Source organism: Heteronotia binoei, chromosome 17 (assembly GCF_032191835.1).
Source record: "Heteronotia binoei isolate CCM8104 ecotype False Entrance Well chromosome 17, APGP_CSIRO_Hbin_v1, whole genome shotgun sequence".
Lineage (NCBI taxonomy): Eukaryota > Metazoa > Chordata > Lepidosauria > Squamata > Gekkonidae > Heteronotia > Heteronotia binoei.
The window spans coordinates 18,467,540-18,489,191 of NC_083239.1; the positions used below are offsets into that span (position 1 = coordinate 18,467,540).

Sequence of the window (21,652 nt, forward strand, 5' to 3'; positions counted from 1 at the left end):
CCTTCTTCAAAATAAACTGATTTTTGTTGCTTTGAATGTCTCTCTACCCACAACAATGCAACAATAGCAATGCAGTGCATACAATACAGACAACAACAGACCTACTGTGTTTTTCTAGTAACTTGCCCAAGGTTACAATGGGAGAGTGTACTACAACTGGGAAATTAAAACACATTTCCTAACTCACTCCTACCTACTGGATCAGTCCTCTTTCCTAATGCAGCCGCTTTTTAAAAAGGCAACTTTTATATTTGAGGTTGGCTTCCTTTTCTTGCCAGCTCTCTAAAATCGTATCCCCCCCCCCATATCGCCCACACATGCTCATGACCTATCAGAGTTTTTTTTATCAAATTCTTCTGCCAAAGGTGGCAGCTGCCATGGTACCGAGGGGGAGGACAGCGAGGGAAAGCAGGAAGAACAAACGGGGCAGCGAGCAAGAGGCGTCTGCTGTTTACAACAGCCTTAGCCAACTCCTGGGAAAAACAAGCCCATAAGTCAGGAAGATGGAATGTCCCTCAGTTTTATTCTTTATGGAGGAATGAAAGATGAGTGAGTGAAGAGCTGAGGAAAGCACAGAGCCACTTCAGACATCCTCTGGAAGATAAAAGCCAGGAGCAATGCAAGTAAGGAGGAAGGGGGAGAGAGGGAGAGGAACAGCCTCTGGAAGGGACTGACACTACTGCATAATTGGCCTGTGGAACTTATCACCACAAGATGCTACACAGCCTATCAGTGTACTTCTTAAAAGCATTTGATAAATGCACAGTCTTTCAATGGCTGTTGTAAGGGCAAAGACTCAGTCTGGATTCAGAGTGCGTGTTCTCCAACCCTAAGGAGGCTGAGATTACTTTCAAGAGCTAAGGCTTGGCTGGGCCAGGTCTGGGGAGCCAGAGAAAGGGCCTCAGTTGGAAGCTGAAGCTCAGGAGGCAGAAGATCTTCCTTTCTTGCCCTGAGAGTAGGAAAAGGCCAAGGTTTTGGCATTTAGACCACCCATTGTCAGAGGTTTCATCCTGCTTACTTGGCATGGAGGAGGGGCTGTGGCTCAGTGACAAAGCATCTATTTTAAATGCAGAAGGCCCCAAAATTCAATTCCCATATCCAGTTAAAAGGATAAGGTAGTAGAGTGGTGTGAAAGACCACTTTCTGAGAGCCTGCAGAGCTGCTGCCAGTCAGAGTAGGCGATACTGACCTAGCTGGACCAAAGGTCTGAGTCAGTATGTCATCTATTTATGGGAAGGTTCCTGGCTCAGTGGAAGGGCATGTGCTTTGCATGGAGAAAGTCCCAAGCTCAACCCCCATCATATACAGTTAGAAAGATCAGGTGACAGTGATGCAAAAGGTGTCCGCCTGAGATCTTGGAGGGCTGCTGCCAGTCAGAGTAGGCAATACTGACCTTAATAGACCACTCACTGTAAGGCAGCTCTATGTGACTATGTGAGGTTGGTTGACTTATCTGGGCCTACCGTGGGCTCTTGGCATGTGGACATTCAGACACAGGAAGGCCACAGGTCAAGAGGTTTCAAGATGAAACCCCAACATAGCTAGAAGACACAAGACTTAAGAGGGTCACTAGAGGCTCCACACTGAGAAATGCTTGTCCCTGACTACCAGATACTCATTGAAAAGAGGAATGGATATTGCAAGTGCAGTTCCCTGCAGCCAAGCATGCTGCTGCTCATACAAAATGCCGTGCTCTAGCAGTACTGCATAACTGGGCTTTGGAACTTATTGCCACAAGATGCTGTGATGGCTAACAGTGTACTTTTTGAATGCATTCTGGTTGGGCCCAGTTTAGCAAAGGTTATACTCTCAGAGAATCCCCTGGTCATTCTTTGGCTCCAGTCTTATGCATCATGTTCCATCCTACCATACTATTTATGAGACAAAAGAGGTGAATGCAGGAAATCTTCTGGCCTGTACTGAAAACTGGCAACGTGCTCGCCAAGCCCTGTCCTATTGTTTTACACAACCGCTTCCTGATTCTAATGCCTGGAAATGACACCATAGGCTGTACCTCAGCAAAGTGGGTGAATCTTTGAGCAGGATGAAAATAGCTCAGCAAGCTGTAGCCTAAGACAGGTGTTAGGATTTACAAGTTGACAGCACATCAGGTAATGTGAAGGTGAAATACTGTTTGTTCATTGGTTAGTTTGAGGATGATAATTTGCATATCTGAGCATTCTTTTTTAGTTGTGAGCTTCTCTTCTTCCTGTTTTATGCTGCACCATGAAGTAAGTAAGTAAGTAAAATTTTATTTGTATCCCGCCCTCCCCGCCTAGGCAGGCTCAGGGCGGCTAACAACATTTCATACATATACAGTAATAAATATAAAAACTTTAAATTTAACAATGAAAACTTTAAACATCATTTAAAAGCCAGTTAATGTATTTAAAATTCATAATTTGAATTGATCTGGCAGCAATGGTGGCGTTCTGACGCTAGTTTCTGCCAGTTTGAATAGTTCTATGATGACATAGGTCCTGAGAACAGGACCATGTTGGCGGGTCCTTAATTAACAACAATTCAGCAGTCGATATATGCTCATTTAAAGAGGGCAGTCTTGCAGGCCCTGCGGAACTGATCAAGGTTCCGCAGGGCCCGCACCTCCTCAGGAAGCTGATTCCATAGGGCAGGGGTCGCGATTGAAAAGGCCCGTGCTCGGGTATTCTGAAGCTTGATCTCTTTCGGCCCAGGGATAGTCATTTTATTTTTCCCGACTGACCTCAGTGCCCTCTGGGGTTCATATGGGGAGAGACGGTCCCTCAGGTAGGCTGGTCCTCGGCCATACAAGGCTTTAAAGGTAATGACCAACACGTTGTACTGGACCCGATATGTAATTGGCAGCCAGTGCAGTCCACGCAGCCCCGGCCGTATGTGCTCCCATCTCAGGAGTCCCAACAACAGCCTGGCTGCCGCGTTCTGCACCAGCTGCAACCTCCGGGTCCGGCACAAAGGTAGCCCCAAGTAGAGGGCATTACAGTAGTCCAATCTTGAGGTGACTGTTGCATGGATCACTGTTGCGAGGTCGCGACGCTCTAGGAAAGGGGCCAACTGCCTTGCCCGCCTCAGATGGAAGAATGCTGACTTGGCAGTGGCTGCTATCTGGGCCTCCATTGATAATGAAGGCTCCAGTAAAACACCCAGACTCTTTACCTGGCGCGCTGGTTTCAATGGCGCACCGTCAAAGGCCGGGAGAGCTATTTCCCCTCCCAGAGTGCCGCAACCCACACAAAGGACCTCTGTCTTCACTGGGTTCAGCTTCAGCCCACTCAGTCTGAGCCACGTTGCAACAGCCTGTAAGGCCTGGTCCAGATTCCCTGGGGCGGAGTCGGGCCAGCCGTCCATTAGTAGATAGAGCTGGGTGTCATCTGCATATTGATGGCAACCCAGCCCAAACCTCCGGGCAATCTGGGCAAGGGGGCGCATATAGATGTTGAACAACATTGGGGGAAGAACTACTCCCTGAGGCACTCCACAATCTAGTGTGTGTCTCTGGGATCGCTCATCCCCAATAGCCACCCTTTGTCCCCGGCCTGAGAGGAAGGAGGAAAGCCATTGCAAGGCCAACCCCCCAACCCCAATGTCGGCGAGGCGGCGCATCAGCAGCTGATGGTCGACTGTGTCAAATGCCACCGACAGGTCTAGTAGCATCAGTACCGCAACGCCGCCTCGATCCAGTTGCCGCTGGAGGTCATCCACCAAGGCGACCAGCACCGTCTCCGTCCCATGGCCCGGTCGGAAACCAGACTGGTACGGGTCAAGAACGGAAGCGTCATCTAGAAACCTCTGTAGCTGCAACGCCACTGCCCTCTCAATAATTTTACCTAAAAATGGTAAATTAGACACCGGACGGTAATTTGCCAATTCGGCTGGGTCTGCTGTACATTTTTTTAAGAGAGGGCGGACCAATGCCTCTTTCAGAGGCGTTGGAAAATGCCCCTCTGCAAGGGATCTATTTATGACATTAGTACATTAGTTATCACACTGTAAAATAGTTCTCCAGTAAAGTTTAACTTGTTGTTTTACACAGAGTGTGGGGTGATCTATATAATAGGCTTCCAAGAATATAAGACTTTATCTAACAACAAGGAGTGATCAAAGGGAGGAAAAAATAAACAAGAACATGACCAGTGGTGGAGACCATGCTGTGCACACAACATCCAGAATCTCCAGCAAGCACTTATCAGGTAGCAGATGTTGGGGAAGACTCGGGACCTTGGAGACCTGTTACCACAACAAGAACACACAATATTGGGCAAGGTGGACTGCTGGTGTGAGAACACAGCTGCAGAGAAGGGAAGAGGAAAATCTGGAGGAAGACAGAAAGAGTTGGCAATAGAACTGGTAGCCACAGCAGAAGATGTTAAGCTCTTCACCTCCCCCCTCCTCGGAAAATTGCAAGAATTGAATTAAAGCTAGCAGGAGCTCATGAATGTGTTTGGCATGAGACCAACTACCACAGAGTAAAGGCAGAAGCCTGTGGCTGAGGAACCACGACTGACAGCTTCCCGTTGCCACAGGCGTCATATTGGGAAATGCTAGGGCCTTGAGGGTTATTTCTAGCTTTGTGATCCTCTTCTCTCACCTTGAGTGACCTCTCCCTCACTTATATGCATCTATATTTCTTTGCATGGGGGAGGATAATTGAAAACTGTATCCTTTTTATGCTGAGGCTGCGCTAGTCTCATTGTGCAATAATGAGATGTCACATGGATGCTTCAGGCTGTAAGTTCCATGGGGGCAGAGACCTGCCCGTTTTGCTGAGGCAGTAAAAACAGAAGCTCATGCATTGATTGCATATGCTGCTTACAGAACACCAAAAGAACACCTAGTGAATGAGGGAAGAGGCAAAATATAGTCAGCCAGTGAAACGCCAGTTGCTAGGCTCATTTTAAAAGGCGGGGGGGGGGGGGGACCCTTCCTTGATCTGAAACATAACATGTCTCTTCGTAGGCAGCTAAAAAATACAGCTCTGAAATAGTTTTGCATAGACTGAGTGCTGAAAGGGTCTTGTGGAATCCTTCTGTAGACTGAGAGAGATTTTGGTGCAGTGGTTCACAGGTTATTGCCACTGCGCCCCCCCCCCCCCCCAAGAAAACATCAAGCATTAAAACTAAAATTATCATAACCGGTTTGCAGTCAAAGATTAGGCTGGGGTTTCTATACAATATGTAAAGTATTCTCCTTTCCTTTGCAGCTCCCGGCTACCTGCCCTTCTCCCCCTTCCCCTTATCTTTCTCTTGGCCCTTCCTTCCGCCATTCCTCTGTGTTGGGGGTGGACTGGCCCTTTAAAGGACCATTGCCCTACTGGGCCACTGGCAGCCAGGAGCAAACTGAACCAACTGGCCCCTTCCATGCTGTCTGCACTGCTTGGGTTAATCAGCTGAACCTGCTCCATGGCTCTCTTAACATCCCAGCCTGTTTCTGCTCTGAATTAATCCATTTTACAGCTTTCCTTCCCTAGTCCCACCCCCTGTCCCTTGGTCTTCTGTATTCCCAAGCCCCCTCCTCTTCTGCCTCTTCTAGCCATTCCTCTCCTTGGCCTTTCTGCCTTTGCCTCTGAGAGCAGCTGAGCCAAGGACAGCCAGAGACCCTTCTGCCTGCAGCTGCCCCATCCTTCTGTGACATCACAGCAGTTCAACCAATGAATCCCACAGGCTACAAGCAGCCGTCACAGACTATGTCTGAAATCCAGATCAAAGCACTGAAAAGGATCTGATGCAGACATAAAGCTGCGACAGCATTTCTGCCACTTCCTACTTAGGAGTCTGTTTCCTCCCCATTATCCTAGCAATACTCAAAACTACTCAGAGACTCAACTGGGAAAGAAAACAAGGGAGAACTTGCCTCAATTAATTATTCATCACCTGCCTGAATATTATTCTCTTTTATGATGTAGGTGCTGGGCATTAAAAACAATTTAATCAGTAACCCCGTGCATGTAGAAGCCTAGGGGCTTCCATCCAGGGATCTGTGCACCAAGTCATGTGCACCAAGCAGCAGGCATGTGACGGACACCCATGTGAGATGGACTGGCCTTGTGCTACATTCTTGCAACACTGCTCAGAGGCAGGAAAGTTTAAAATGTGGCTGTTCAAAATAATTCCCCATATTCAGCTTTCACACTGACACAATTGGGAAACAAAGAGAAAAAGAAACAACAAATACCAAACCATGGATTGGGAGGATGGAGGGGTCAGAAGGAACAGCAGCAAACAGCTTAAAAATAGGATGCAGTACCAAATACATGATTATTATGTGCAGCTGCTGGCAGAAGTCCTATGTAGTTCTGCTACAGCACTCTTCTGCCTGGGATACTGCTCTCACTAAGCCTCTGAATACGCAGATGTCTGGCTTTTATGCACCATCTTAAAATAGGCTTAAACATTCTATATTCAAAATAAAATACTGCATAATTTCATCCAATTTTATAGCAGTCAATATATTGCAGGATATTTGTCCAGTTTTGCATCCAGGACAGGCAATTTCCTCCACAATTATGCTGTTGTTCCCTTAACTGCCATGCTCCTTAGGCAGTCCACCCCCCCCCCCCCCCCGCTTCTATGCCTGCCAAATCCTATGCTCTGATACTTCTTCTTCCTGCCAAAAATGAGCTTGTTAGTGCAGAAGACAGGACGCTGAGATGACTCTCCACTGCACCTTGCTAGGGATGCCCTGTTCCCTCTGGGTCAAAGCTGAACATCTTTTGCCAATTAAAACATTAACTGGGAAGGGCTTCAGACCAAACTGAAGTTGACTGCCTGGAATCAGGTCTGAGAGCCGTTTTTTTCCCCTGGCCCTCAATGGTCCTTTCAAATGTTACCCACAATGGAGTACAATACTTTTAGTTTTCACTGGGAGAATCAGCTGTAAGGCTGACAATCCACTCTCTATCTATCTATCTATCTATCTATCTATCTATCTATCTATCTATCTATCTATCTATCTATCTATCTATCTATCTATCTATCTATCTATCTATCTATCTATCTATCTACTTCATTTATACCCTGCCTTTCTCCCCAAAGCAGGTCACATTGTTCTCCTCTCCTCCATTTTAGGCTACAAGTGTGTGACTCGCCCAAGGAAAGTTTCCATGGCAGAGCAGAGATTCAAACTTGGGTCAACCAGAACCTAATCCAGCACTCTAATCACTACACTATATGGATATTGAGATAACAATATTGAGATAATATTTTAATAGTAATTGTAATATTATACCAATATTATATTATTGTAAAAAAATTGTATCTCTCTTTGGATTTTCTGCATAGTATTAAGCCCTGTGTACACTATACAGCGAACGTGTGCATGCATACATCTGTTGGTAAGAAAGAGCCAATGTACATTTGCTTTAAAATAAAACCAGAGGTCATTTACTGGATAAATAAGGGGTTTTAAATTGTCTGCTTCAGCTGTACACACATCAAATTAACATATGAATTGTACAGAAGCCCTCTTAGGAAATTATGTTGGTGTTCCACTCATGCAGAGTGGGAGAAGATGTACCCACATGGAAAATCCACATATTGCCCTATCCATATAATATGGCATAATGCAGCAATCCTGCAAATCACACTCCTGAAACACAGCTGGTGGGCTCCCATGAATGGAGCAGCAGCATATATTCTACAAAGGGCTAAGGAACATGCAAAGAAAATGAATGTCTATGCCAAATACAGATTGTCTGCATGTTTTATTGTGATGTATACACAGGGCTTAGAATGTAAGAATTACACAGCGCATGAACACTCTGCAGATGCTGGATTCATGACAACTGAGAACCCACCAACTGTGCATATTCACAATGAGAATGCACAGTCCTTGTGATGCATCTGATCCCACATGATCATCGTGTCATGTGAACTGGGCAATGTGTGGATTTTCCACACAAGTATTCATATTCCCAATGTGGTCTCCCAGTTCATGTGAATGTAACATCTGCAAGCGGCTACATACAAAGGAAACATACACTGTTCCCTGATTGCACACACACTCAAAGTATTGTGTGTTCAGAGCTATAGTGTTTACAAAGAGGCCAGTTACAAACATTTGGCCCTAAGGCCACTACAGGGAGAACAGAGTGCCCCCCCCCAGGATATAAATGTTTGCCCAAACTGGACTGCAGAAATGGCCTCTGAGATGAACTGACAGAGAATGTTGCATCCCATTATAAGCCAGAAAGGGTGGTGGAGCTCCCTTTCTGTAGTAGCATGGACAGCTCATGAATCTCTCAAGGGACTGCCTGAAGCAAAATGCCAGCAGCTGTGAAGGCAGCTATCAGTCACCGCAAAGTGCTGCTGAACATGCACCTTGTAGCTCTTCTACCTGCCAGTCAGAGATGGCAGCATATTAATTCAGCAACGGCGCTGGGTGTCTCATGCCTTTCACATCTGAATTTTTCCTTCCAGAGTCCTGGAATTGACCTGACAGCTCTCCCAAGGCCTTCCACTCCCTGTTCTGGGACAGAATCCTCCCTACTCAAATCTGTCTTGTAAGCCTGGCCTTAGGTTTGGCAGATTGCTTGTTGCAACAATCTTCCACCACTAGCTGCAGGCCCCACTCTTTACTCCAAAAATGGAGCAAAAATGGGGAAGTGATGCCATAACATCAATTCCAGCTGTACCCAAAAGTGACATCATAACATTCTAGAAAGTCCCTGGATTTCAATGGTGTCGTGACATCACTTCCAGGTGCAAACAGAAGTGCAGCAGACATTGTTCTGTTTCCCATTTTTGCTCCCGCTGGAGTGCTTACTGGAGTTTGGAGATGTAGGCAAATGTGGTGGTAGAATGGACTGTGTCAATTCAGGCTGGAGTGGGGGGCACTGCATGTTTCAAAGGTACCCTACATTAATTATTCCCTATAAGTGGAAAACTGGAATAGCATGCAAAGCGTTTGGTTAGCAGTTTCAGCCCCATCTGTTAATTTATTTATTTGCAGGGATTTTTTACCTGCGGGAGCATTACAAATGGGAAACTCCCCCATGCGGTCTAAAGTAATTCAGCTCACTCTGTCTGCTCTTGCTGCTGCATAGACAGACCAAGCCTTACACAAGGGTAAGACCAACTGGCTGATGTCAGGTGATTCTGGCCTCTCCCCCACCCCCTTTTAAGATTGTCATACGTGAGTTTCCATCTTGATTAGCAACACACACATACTACTTATCACAGTTCTATCTGGCTGATGTTAGCGTGACCAAAGGCATTTTGCACATGCTCAGGGATAATGTCCCCTTTATTACTACTTAACAACAAAGAGACCCAGTTTTGAAGGTAAATATCAATGAATGTCTTCAGTTCCATGCTCTGATTGTTTCATATGTTTTCTGTGTGCTGCATTTCACTGATCCTCTCATTCCAGTTTGACCAGGAGAATTTCTAAAAGCTGTTTTAGCAACCAGAGCATGTGTTCCTTGCTGGAGCTTTCCATCCCCTGCCCATTACAGCTATACCTACATGAATTCGTAAAGGAAACGTTAATGTGATGGTATGCATGACTTCATCAAGATGCCTTCTGTACTGTTTTACTAAATATGCACATGCTGTCTTGCACATTGGTATGTATTGAGCCCCACTGGACCAGACCAGTGGTCCATCTAGTCTAGCATCCTGTCTCACATTGTAGCCCTGGAAAACCAACAGACATGACATAGAGACCAAGGTCATCCCTGATGCTGCCTTCTAGCCCTGGGATTCACAAGTTTACTGCCTCTGGACATGGAGGTTTCCTTTAGTCACCCTGCCTAGTGTGCACTGATGGACCTCTCCTCCTCTATGAATTTATTTATTTGATTTTTAGATCACCATCCCCTGTGAACAGGACAGTGTACATCATATCAATAAATACATTTATACACCACCATAAATCGAATTAAACCCCAAAACAGTTAAAAAATAAAGCTCTATCAAAATGGCATTAAGAACATCTTATGTCCTTTCCCCATGAAGGAGAGGGGAGATGGAGGAGGCCAGACTTGGTGGCATTTGAGAGATGTTTTATATCCTCTCCCCAAGAAGGCCCTGGCTCTAGCTGAGGACTGCCAGATGTCTTTTGAACCAGGGATCACCAGGAGGTTCATCTCTCCAGAGCGTAAATGCTCTTCAGGGGGAATACCAGGCAAAGCGGTCCCATAGGTATGTTGGTCTCAGACCATTTAGGGCCTTGAAGGTTAATGCCAGAACCTTGAACCTGATCTGGTACTCAATCTGGAGCCAGTGCAGCTGCCAAAGCACAGATTGAATGTGCACTGTCAATGGAGTCCCAGTAAGGACCTGGGCCACTGTGTTCTGAACCTGTTGCAACATCCAGTGCAGTCTCAAACATAGTCCTAAATTGAGCAAGTTACAGTAGTCTAGCTTGGAGGTGACCATTGAATGGATTATTGTAGCTAGGGCAGGGCAAGACAGGAAAGGAGCCAGTTGCCTGATTTGGAGCAGCTGTAGAAATGCCAGAAGAAAAAGAAGCAGAAGAAGCAGATGATGACGATGACAACAACAACAATGATGATGGATTTATATCCTGCCCTTCACTCTGAATCTCAGCAGCTTACAATCTCCTTTTACTTTCCTTCCTCACAACAGACACCCTGTGTGGTAAGTGGGGCTGAGTGAGCTCTCACAGAAGGACAACACTTTCAAGGACAACTCTTGCAAGAGCTATGGCTGACCCAAGGCCACTCCAGCAGCTGCAAGTGGAGGAGTGGGGAATCAAACCCCATTCTCCCAGATAAGAATCTGCACACCTAACCACTACACCAAACTGGCTGGGTGGAGGAAGCATCAAGAAGCACACCCAGACTCTTGGCAGTTGATACCAGTGTTAAAGGCACACCATCAAGAGTTAAAGGTACACCTCAATCCTGAAGCCCCTCCACCCAGCCACAGCACCTCTGTCTTCAATGAATCCAGTTTCAACCAGCTGTGCTTCAACCATCCAACCATGGCCTCTGGCTCTTCAACCAAAATAGATGTGGCTATCCATCTGCACCCAGCCCAAAACTCCAACCAGCTGGGCAAGGGGTGCATATAAATGTTAAACAACATTGGGGAGAGGACAGCCCCCTGAGGCACCCCACAAACCAAGGGATACCAAGGCAGCACCCTCTCTCCTAGTGCCTCCTTCTGTCCCTGTCCCTGGAGAAATGAGGTGAGCCACTGTCAGGCCCCTACAGGATTCCTGTGTCAATGAGGCAGTGGATCAACAGGTCATGGTCAACCGTGTTGAACACTGCCTATCAGATCTAGCAGTGGCAGCAGCAATGATTTGCCTCAGTTCTGCTGCCTGTGGAGATTGTCTGTGAGTGCAACCAGTGCAGTCTCTGATCCATGGTCAGAGTGGAAGCTGACTGGAACTGTCCAGGGTTGACATGTCTTCAACGAAATTCTGGAGCTGCTCCACCACTGCTCTCAATTTCCCTGACCAGAAACAAGTTTCAGGACTGGGTGGTAACTGGCAGGACCTGATGGATCCAAAGATGATTTCTTTAAGAGCCATGTTTCCACAGCCTTCTTCACATTGCTTCCATAGACCCTGTGCTTTAGTACAGGTTAGAACATAAGAGAAGCCATGTTGGACCAATGGCCTATCCAGTCCAACATGCTGTGTCACAAAGTGGCCAAAAAAATGATAATGTCCACCAGGGGGCCTCATATTCCATCACCTCTGGCTTTCACCAGCCATGAAGACATGGGTCTAGGAAGCACGTGGCTGGTTTAACAATACCCAGAATGCTGTCAATGTTGGCCTGAGAGAGTCAGCTAAAGTTGTCAAATACTGAATCCAAAGACGGCAATGGGGCCTTCAGTTCACATACTATACCAATATTGACAGGCAGGTCGCCGTCAATAAGATCTTCTCTCAGAAAAAGCTCACAAAAGCCTTGTGGCTAATGGTCAGACTATTTAAACATTCTGGGTTTTCTCTGTGAGAGAAGTCAGAGACTTAATTGTCCAAAATAATTGTGCCGAGTGAGAGCGTGCATATGCAATGGAGGCAGCGAAAAATTCCCTCTTTGTGGTCTTCACCACCATCTCACAGGTTTTCATAAATCACGTATAGGATGTTCTTGTGGCTTCGTCATGAGATTGCTGCCAAGCTCACTCTAGCCTTCTAAATTCCTGTAGCATTCCCCTAAGTTCCATGGTATACCATGGGGCTAGTTTGGGATGGGAACGAAGACGGTGTTGGGAGGGGGAGGCTTCAGAGAGACAAATATTCCAGTCAGGTTTCATTTTGGGCAGGAGCGCACAGGAGCAGAGCTCTAGAATCTCTAAATTTTATTGTGCTCTTTCTTTCTTACTTCCCGCATCCCAAATAATTGCTTCTGGGCTCCATTGTTCAATGGGAAAATAAACCAAAACATTTAAAGCAGGCAGATGAAAATCATCATTCCACTGTGGCCACATAGGAGAAATTAATTTAAAAAGTATGATGGGAATAAGGTTTTCTGATGACATAATTCAAGAAGCATTTTAAAGTAGATGCTGAGGTGATATAATTTAGTACACCTTCCAATGATGTCAGGGGTCTATGGCATATGAAAATGAGTTGTACTAATGAGCTCCAGCACCTCTTTTTCTATGAAATGACGCCTTGTTTTCCAGTCCTCTATCAGCACATCTAATGAGTTATCGGATCGTGCAGAGCATTCTGGAAACCAATTGGATCCATTAGTCTCCATAAAGGTGATCATAAAGCTCACCACCAAGACAAGGAGGGGTTTGGATACCCAGTTGGGCCTTCAAGGCATAATGATCTGACCATGAATTTGTCCCTCTCCCTTTAAATCCATCTACACTCCTGCCTCTCTCTAAAGCCATTTACACTCATGGATGTTACTATATTTACCAGCAGTTAATTCCATGAGCCAATTAGAAACACTTCCTTTTGCCTATAAAATTTTCTCTATCTACTTTCTCTACCTGGACCATAATTTTATTTTAAAAACTGCAGCGCTGCACACTGATATTGCTTTTCCTGCTGTGTGTTATTAATGTGTACATCTGCAGTTACAATGTAGAGTTTAAAAACACGAATGAACCAAAGCAACTAACATTTAGACAAAGGGAGTTTTCAGGACCATTCCCAGAGGGAATTAAGTTAGGGTCCTAGGCTGGGATTGCCAGCTCTGGATTGGGAAATTTTTGGAGATTTGGAGCCTGGGGAGGGCAGGGTTCGTGGAGGGGAGGGACTTCAGCAGGGTATAATGCCACAGAGTCTACCCTCCAAAGCAGCTATTTCATTTAGGGGAACTGATCTCTACAGTTTGTTGCTCAGTCACACAGTCGAGTCCGACTCTTTGTGACCCCATGGACCAAGTCACGCCAGGCCCCCCTGTCTTCCACCATCCTCCAAAGTCCACCTAACTTCATGTTAGTTACATCAGTAACGCTGTCCAGCCATCTCATCTTTTGCCATCCCCTTCTTCTTTTGCCTTCTGTCTTTCCCAGCATCAGGGTCTTCTCCAGTGATTGCTCCGTTCTCATTTGGTGGCCAAAGTATTTGAGCTTCAGCTTCAGCATCTGACTCTTCAGGGAACAGTCAAGGTTGATTTTGAGTTGTAATTCTGGGAGATCTTCAGGCCCCACATGGAGACTGGTAACCCTACGTGCCACATGTTGAGCTTGGGCTACAGGTCTATACATATAGCAGTGGGCACTGCAAGTTTATAAAGGATCAACTTCCTATAATGAATGTTGGACTCTCTGGGGTGGGGGAAGAAGGATACTTGTATTTTCTAAAGCACGTCAACCTGAACAGCTTTATGGTTACCAGGTGCTTTTATAGCAAAAAGTCACCATACGGAACCTTTCTATTTTCCCACAGGGTTCCTTAACAAGATTGCTATGTGTTTATAAAATTGAGGGAAAGAAGATGGATCCTTTGATCTTAGATCCTATCTACCCCAAGGTCTAGTGGAAAATATCATCTTAATTGTTTTGGATCCCATTTTTGTTCATTGCCAATGCTTTTGCAGCCCCTGTCTTACTATGAGGCTGAAAAATATTCACTTACAATCAAGGCTGACATTTGAATCCACAAACTCAGAGAACTTCAGCAACCATATTAGTTGGATGTTATTCTGGTTGCTTAGCTGGCATCTTAATTAATGACAGAGCTCAGCTTGAGATCATTAAGAGGCAAGCATTCATTCAAGTAGAATTATGACTTTGTCTAAGATTTTTTTTTTAAAAAGCCCAAAAAACAAAACCTGAAACGTGTACATAGCCAAACCAAAACTGCCTTCATAGTGGATGCAGACGCCACCCTGTTCCATCCTGGAAATCCAGCCTTCAACCCAGCCCTTGCAGGAACTGTTTTGATTTCAGGGGGATTCTCTGATATGTAATAATGTGACACAATTGCGGCAATCGGTCTGTAGCCCATAACAAACATCAGAGGTCTGCATCAGTCCTTTTTTGCCATCATATCTCTCTTACCTTCTTCAAGTGCAGGCAGTTTCCCTCCTCGGCAGGTAGCAAAGATGATGCTCGCAAGGCACAAGATGGGGATCCTAATGGACATGATGGACTTTCAGGTGGCTCAGGAGCTGGTCTTGTTCCACCTAAAATGCAGAGTGATCAGTCAGGGTCTGTAGGCAGGAGTCAGTGCTAGCGGAGGACCACTCAAAATTTTTGGAGCCCCATGCCAGGGATGCCTTGAACTAGATGGTCCAACCTAGTCAGATCTCATAGAATCTTGGAAACTAAGCAAGGTCAGCCCTGGCTAGTACTTGAATGGAAGACCACCAAGGAAGTCCAGGTTTGCTACAAAAAAGCAAGCAAAAGCAAGTCACGTGTTTGCTTGTCTCTTGCCTTGAAAACCCTACAGGACTACCATAAATTGGCTGGAACTTGGAACTTTCTACCACCATCCCAAGGATGCCTTTTAGTCATGGCCAATGTTCCTTCTCAGATGCAGAGTCTTGTGAGCAAAAATTCTACTTTGTGAGCTACTGGAATTAAAGTTGTGAGCTACTGCATAAATTATTGTGCTCATCCTTCCTGAGCTAAGACAGAAATGTCTTAGCTTATTAAATTTGCAGATGATACTAAATTGGGAAGGGTTGCAAACACAGAAGAAGGCAGAAACAGGATACAGGATGACCTTGACAGGCTGGAAAACTGGGCTAAAACCAATAAAATGAATTTTAACAGGGATAAATGTAAAGTTCTGCATTTAGGTAGAAAAAATCCAATGCATGGTTATAGAATGGGGGAGACTTGTCTTAGCAGTAGTATGTGCAAAAAGGATCTAGGGGTCTTAGTGGATCATATGCTGAACATGAGTCAATAGTTTGATGCGGTGGCTAAAAAGGCAAATGCAATTTTGGACTGTATCAACAGAAGTATAGTGTCCAGATCACGTGATGGTATCACTTTACTCTGATCTGGTAAGACCTCATCTGGAGTATTGTGTTCAGTTTGGGGCACCACATTTTAAGAAGGATATAGACAAGCTAGAACGGGTCCAGAGGAGGGCAACGAAGATGGTGAGGGGTCTGGAGACCAAGTCCTATGAGGAAAGGTTGAAGGAGCTGGGGATGTTTAGCCTGGAGAGGAGGCGGCTGAGAGGTGATATGATCACCATCTTCAAGTACTTGAAGGCCTGTCATATAGAGCAGGGGTGGCCAACGGTAGCTCTCCAGATGTTTTTTTGCCTACAATTCCCATTAGCCCCAGCCATTGGCCATTCTGTAACTGTTGCAGTTAAAATTACTTTTTCTTCTTGCCCCTTTCTTTATTTTCTCTTGGGGGATCCGAGTTACCCCTGTCAGCCTTTGGAATGGTGAAACATCTGGAAGATAAAATATATACCTTTTTCGCACACAGCTTACCTCGCAGTCACAATCCTGTTCCCTCCGCAGCGTCTGTTGGATTTCCCACCATCTGCACCGGAGTTAAAGGAAGTGCCGTGGCTTTTGCGTAGCAAATGTAAACTGGGGGCGTTTTTGCACAGGGCTTACCCCGGAGCGACGTCCCTCTTCACCGCGCAGTGTCTGCGCGGATTTCGCACCAACTGCTCCGCAGAGTCGCGAAGAGCCGCGGCTTTTGCATCGCAAATGTAAACTGGTTTTTGGCGGTTTACATTTGCGACGCAAAAGCTGCGGCACTTTGCGGCTCTTCCGGGTTCTGCGGAGCAGTTGGTGCGAAATCCGCGTAGACGCTGCGTGGTGAAGAGGGACGTCGCTCCGGGGTAAGCCCTGTGAGAAAACGCCCTGGGTTTTAGCAGTTTACGTTTGCTAGGCAAAAGCTGCGGCACTTCCTGTAACTTCGGCGCAGATGGTGGGAAATCTGACCAGATGCTGTGGAGGGAACAGGATTGTGACTGCAAGGTAAGCTGTGTGCAAAAACGGTCATAATGTGATAACCCCATCACTCCAGCAAGAAACCACAAGCACCAAACCTCTCCTCTCCTACCTTTTGCTACTGGACTGTAGCTGTGATGAAATTTCACACTTAACAAGGAACTGATGTGTGGGGAGGAAGATTATTATTGTGTAGTTCAGCTGTTCCAAAGAGACATTTTCAGCAAGTACAGTGATGGAAAACATCTTGTATTGCAAGCAGAAAGGCTGCTACTGCTATTTGGGTCATTTTTTATCAACTAAAGAGAAAGATTATTATTCTCTCCTACCTTTCCCTCTCCTCCCTTCCCAAGAGACACAAGAGTTAATAACTTTTATCATCATATAGCATGGAGTTTATACATTATAAGCATGAACCAGCCAAACCAAATCACTTGCAAGCCCCATTGATTTCATTGGAAGAGTTTCAGCATGACTGAAATCTAACACACCAGAGAAATAGCTGGATTAGGTTTAATCCCTGAGGTGCTGATTTTCTACTTGCATGAAGAAACTTTTTCACAAATGGGGTGGGATCCCATGGATGCACCGTACAGAAGCAGAAAAAAAACCCACTGATAGAAGAAGCTCCTGGAAGGCGCTTTCATTTGAAGGAATACACCTTCTTAAATGGAGTGAATCAATACTGATCCAACTAAGAGGAGCGTATGATAGATCTGCACCTGAAGAGGTATGGCTTCTATCTATCCCTCAGGCGCAACCATCTCACTCTGTTGCTGAAATTTCAGGCAAGAATGATTGTTCATAGAGTTCTGATAAGATTTGCAAAGTTTACAAGGGAAGGCAATTCTCACAACTTTAAGCTCTTTCTTGCTCCCAGTGCTGTCTTTCTGGTGGTTGGAAGAGCGTCCTTTCCTGTCTGTTTTTGAATCAGACTTCTGCCCTCCTCAGGATGTAAGCTGCCAACTTAAGTACTCGGCAAGTTGTCTTTTTAAGATGTAAAGCAGTTAAACAGAAATACAAGAGGAGAGCCGTTTTCCCAATGTAGAGATGCAGTGGCAGGAGCAAAAACCTTCAACTAAGTGAGTTTTTGCTTGCCAAAGACGCCCCAGCAAGAAAAAGAGCTGGCCATCTGTCAAAAACTTTGTGAAATCGATTTTCTGTCCTCTTACTTACTCCAACATCACCCGTGCCTGCACAGACTATTCTGTGCCCAGTAAATCCTTCTCCATCTCATATTATCTAACTGTGGATGTACAGACTCTTCTCTACTCCAAGGAATTTTGATAAATAAAAAGCCTTGGGCTTCCGCTTTTTTCCCTTTGCAGAAGAATCTCTTGGCTTACAACAGAATTCAGTGGCAATCTGGAAAAACATGGAATGACCTCTTTTGAAACCGTTTTAGCTTCCCTCAAAACACCTCCCTAGGTTTTGAATGAGGAGGAACCTCCATATTCACTTTGACGTTTGCTGTAGCCAAAACTCAGCAGCAGCTCTACATGGGCCTGCATTCCTCCTCCAGGGAAAATGCCAAACTGCTTTGGGAACCCGAGGGACATTTACCTCCAGTCCAGGCTTAATGGGATGACAATTCTAAATTATCTTCCTAAAGGGTTTCAGCCACAGAGGTGACTTTAAGGAGCTCTCAGTATACATTGTGGTGGGCTTTTGCACATTTGTAATCAGTAGGATTTTCAAATTCCTCTGTGTTTCTTCACCCTCAAATATACACATTTCTAAGTTTTGTTGAAAGCAAAATTGGAGATGATGTCACAAAGGGCACACTCAGAAGAAATATCTGCTGGAAATCTGAAGATATAATTTTAGTAAGAACCATGACATTTCCATACCACCACCACCACCCCCCAAAAATTTCTGACTTATCACTGTTCGCTCTCCTAACCACACACAGACAACTAGGTGGGGCTTACAAGCTCACAAACCCCTCCTATTAAGGTTTGGAACTAGCTACGCCCATACTCTCTATACACCAATCAAAACATTAACCGTAACATCAAACTGAAGATTGCATCCAGGCTAGAGGCAGGTCTGCAAGGTATGCTAAGAATGGATAATAAACACCGCAAGCAGGTCCTGCTAACCTAAACAAATCCCACAATTAAAAGGAAAGGGGCTGCTGTGTGGGGCAATTTGGCAGCATTGTGCCTACATCAGGCCATGACAATAAAGACCCAAGAGTGAGATCCTGGCCTATTCCTGTGTTGCAAAATGCATAAAGGGAAATTGTGCAGGTCTCCCTTCATCCACAAGCTCCACACTCATTGTATTAAGTTAACTGTTACAGACAGTTTCAAAGACAAGTTGCAGGGGATCAGAGTGATCTCCCATCTAGTCTCCAATCATCAAAACTTGTGGTGCTGAAGGCTGCACAGGTGCAGTGTGTTCTAACACTCAAGACAGCTATTATACTGCAGGGCTTAGAGCCCTGGGCTAAAACCTAGGCAACCTGGATTCAAATCCCCACACACCCCTGAATCTCACTCAGCAACCTGAGCCAGTCACTCCCAGCTTAAACCTACTTTATAGGATTGCTGTGAAGACAAAAGGGGTGAGGGAGAATCACAGATGCCACCCTGAGCACAAATGGATAGATAAATGGTAAGATTGGAAAGTGCCCATAAGGTCACAAAGTTTACCATCTGCTGAGCACTTTGATCTGAATGACTTCAGCAAGTGACCCAAGCTGCATGTTCTGGGGGCAAATACTTCCCTGTAAAAGTTCAAGCATTACTAATTATTATTATTAATACATAACTAATTACTACTATTATTATACATAACTAATTACTATTATTATTAATGTGTTGGGTGGCAAAAATTTGTCCTCAAGCCTAGAATATGGTGATTAAACTTTTTTTATTTTTTAGAAAAAGTTGCAGCATACTGTTGGGCAAGATAAATTAATGATCCTGTTTGATCTGAAATCCAGCTGATGTGTTGAATTAAACTGGGGAAAAGACAGACATATTTTTGTCTCTGTTCCTTCAGCCTTAGATAAATAGGAACAGGTCCCATGTCTTGAGAACAGTTTCAGGAGGGTAGCTGTGTTGGTCTGTAGTAGAAGGGCAAAATTTAAGTCCAGTAGCACTTAAAAACCAACAAGATTTCCAAGGTCGAAACTTACAAGAGTAAAAGCTCCCTTTATCAGATCAAAGAACTCTGACTCTCAAAAGCTTGTTGGTCTTTAAGTTGCTGCTGGACTTAAATTTTGCCCTTCTACTACAGACCAACACAGCTACCCTCCTGAAACTGTTCTCAAGACATATCTGGATTTATGAAAAGGTGCTCCGTGCCTTACAATGCCCCCATCTTTGCTCCTTCCACTTTTCCAAGAGCTTTCTACAATATTTTCACACACACACATCCCACAGAGTGTCCCCAAAGTCTAAACAAAGTCACACCGAAGCATCACTGTCCAGGCTGGGACCACAGGGAGAAACCCCAAGCCAATATCTCCAAGGAGTCAGCAAAGGCAAGAAGACAGAAGACCCACAGTGGCAGCAAAGAGGACTTGCAGAAAGCCTCAGCTAATCGCTTCCCTCTGTTCGCTTGGCCTGAGGCATTTGCCTCGGCAGACACTTTCCAGTGGACCCCCTTTCTACCTTGCCTAAAATAGCATCCTTCTTTGCTGGAGCCACTGAGCTCCGGGAGAAGTAAATCAGAAGCCCTCTCTGCACTGCAGGCAGATGTTAAGAGTTTGCTCACAATCAGGTGGAGCTGGCAGGGGAGAGTTAGTTTCCTTACCTGCTGGAGGTGCTAAACACAGCTGGCCATGCTTCTAACAAGGGAAGAGGCTGGAAATCGGATTCCCCCCACCCACCCCCACGTGAGGAAGCGAGTCTCCAGCCCACATCATTGCCGAAATCTGGCAACCATCTGCTCCAACTTTTCTGTTGTTTGAAACTTTACTCCACCACTACCTCCTCCCCTCCCCGGTGTGTCTGTGTGTGAGACAGAGAGAAAGTAGGGGACTGGGGTGCTGGGGGGGGGCACATTTCTAACCTTGTTTGTAGAGTAAGCTTGACAGAGGTCCTTACGGAGATCTTGACATCTTAGAAGCCAACAAGCTTCTCCTTTAGGCGCCTCTCTCTCTCAGCCTTTCCCTCCTGAGGTGGAAAAATGAAGAAACATTTTTTTCTCTTTTTCTCTCTATGAGCCCACAGCCGACTTGGTGACGAAGAGCTGTTACTCCGCCAGGCCTCAGAGCTGGAAGGGAAGCACTCCTAAACGTGCCGGAATGCCAAAAGAGCTTAATCAAGCCCAGCTGGGACATGAACAAAGGCCTCCAGGCAGGGAAAGTCGCATCCTGCTCCTCTCTATCGTTCAGGGCCTGTAAAAAAAAATTTCTTTCGAAACACATACACATCTCTCCTTCCTAATGTCTGACACATCTTAATGAGATTTCGAGGCCAAGCAGTTAAAACTGCAGATGGGATCCAAGTTCAGGATGTGTTGGAATTCTACTGGCAGCCACGTTGCCTTGCTTCTCAGTAGCACACTTTAGCCGCAGAGAGCGAGGCTGAGTGGGAATAACTGACAAGTGGCATCTTCTTCCAGATATGAAGGAGGGGAAAGAGCTTACCATGCCCAAATAGCAAGGGTTTCAAGCAGAGCTCTGGTCATTTCTGTGTTTCCTTCACCTGGAAAGCAGTATCATAGAGTGCTTAGACATACCCAATTCCCTTCAAACTCCTGCTCCGCTAGGAAGCTGAAGGTGACATTGGCCCAGGCAGTCTCCCTCTCACTCAGAATAGGCATTCCCAAGCTGGATGGGGAATTGTGAACACAAAGGAATGCTGAACCCTGAAACTGATCCCAGAGTCAGAATTGTATGTGCCATCCCATTCATTCATTGGCAAAGAACAGAAGACTAGACTTTGTCCCCTTTCCCTCCTTGTTGAACAGCTGACTGACTGGCACTATTGCCAGATGATGAAGTTGTGTGTGCACCCTCAGAGGTGTACGTGGCTGTTCATGGACACAGTGGATCTGAACTAGTGATCTCCCCACTGCAATAACAGCCAAAGTCAGGGAAGCTTGATTACTTGACAGTTTGGTTGGCTCCCTACTTGCAGGCATGACAATCATGGGATTTGAACACTCGGCACCCTATTTGTTGGCATCTGGATAGCTCAAGCATTTCAAATTGTGGGAGAAAAACATGACTGTGCATGCACAATTATATACTACTTTGCTGTAGCTGCTGCCTCCCCTACTGCATCTGCCACATTTTTGAGTTGAGACTTACTACTCTGAAGTTTCCATGTGCCTTTTCATGACATTTCTTGGTATCCATCATTGTCTGTTGAGCAGTCCAGATCT

At 45.5% G+C, this 21,652-nt stretch overlaps 1 protein-coding gene across 1 annotated transcript in view; it reads right to left on the reverse strand.

The window, feature by feature from the left end:
* COL16A1 (collagen type XVI alpha 1 chain) overlaps nt 1-20,200 on the reverse strand; it is a 259,550-nt gene extending 239,350 nt beyond the window's left edge. Inside the window, exons 1-2 of the mRNA XM_060258217.1 lie at nt 20,075-20,200; nt 14,442-14,566 (exon numbers count right to left, since the gene is read on the reverse strand). Of these exons, the coding sequence (XP_060114200.1) occupies nt 14,442-14,526 (85 nt within the window). The 5' untranslated portion in view covers nt 14,527-14,566; nt 20,075-20,200. The remainder of the gene's footprint in view (nt 1-14,441; nt 14,567-20,074) is intronic.
* Between the last annotated feature and the right edge of the window lie 1,452 nt (nt 20,201-21,652).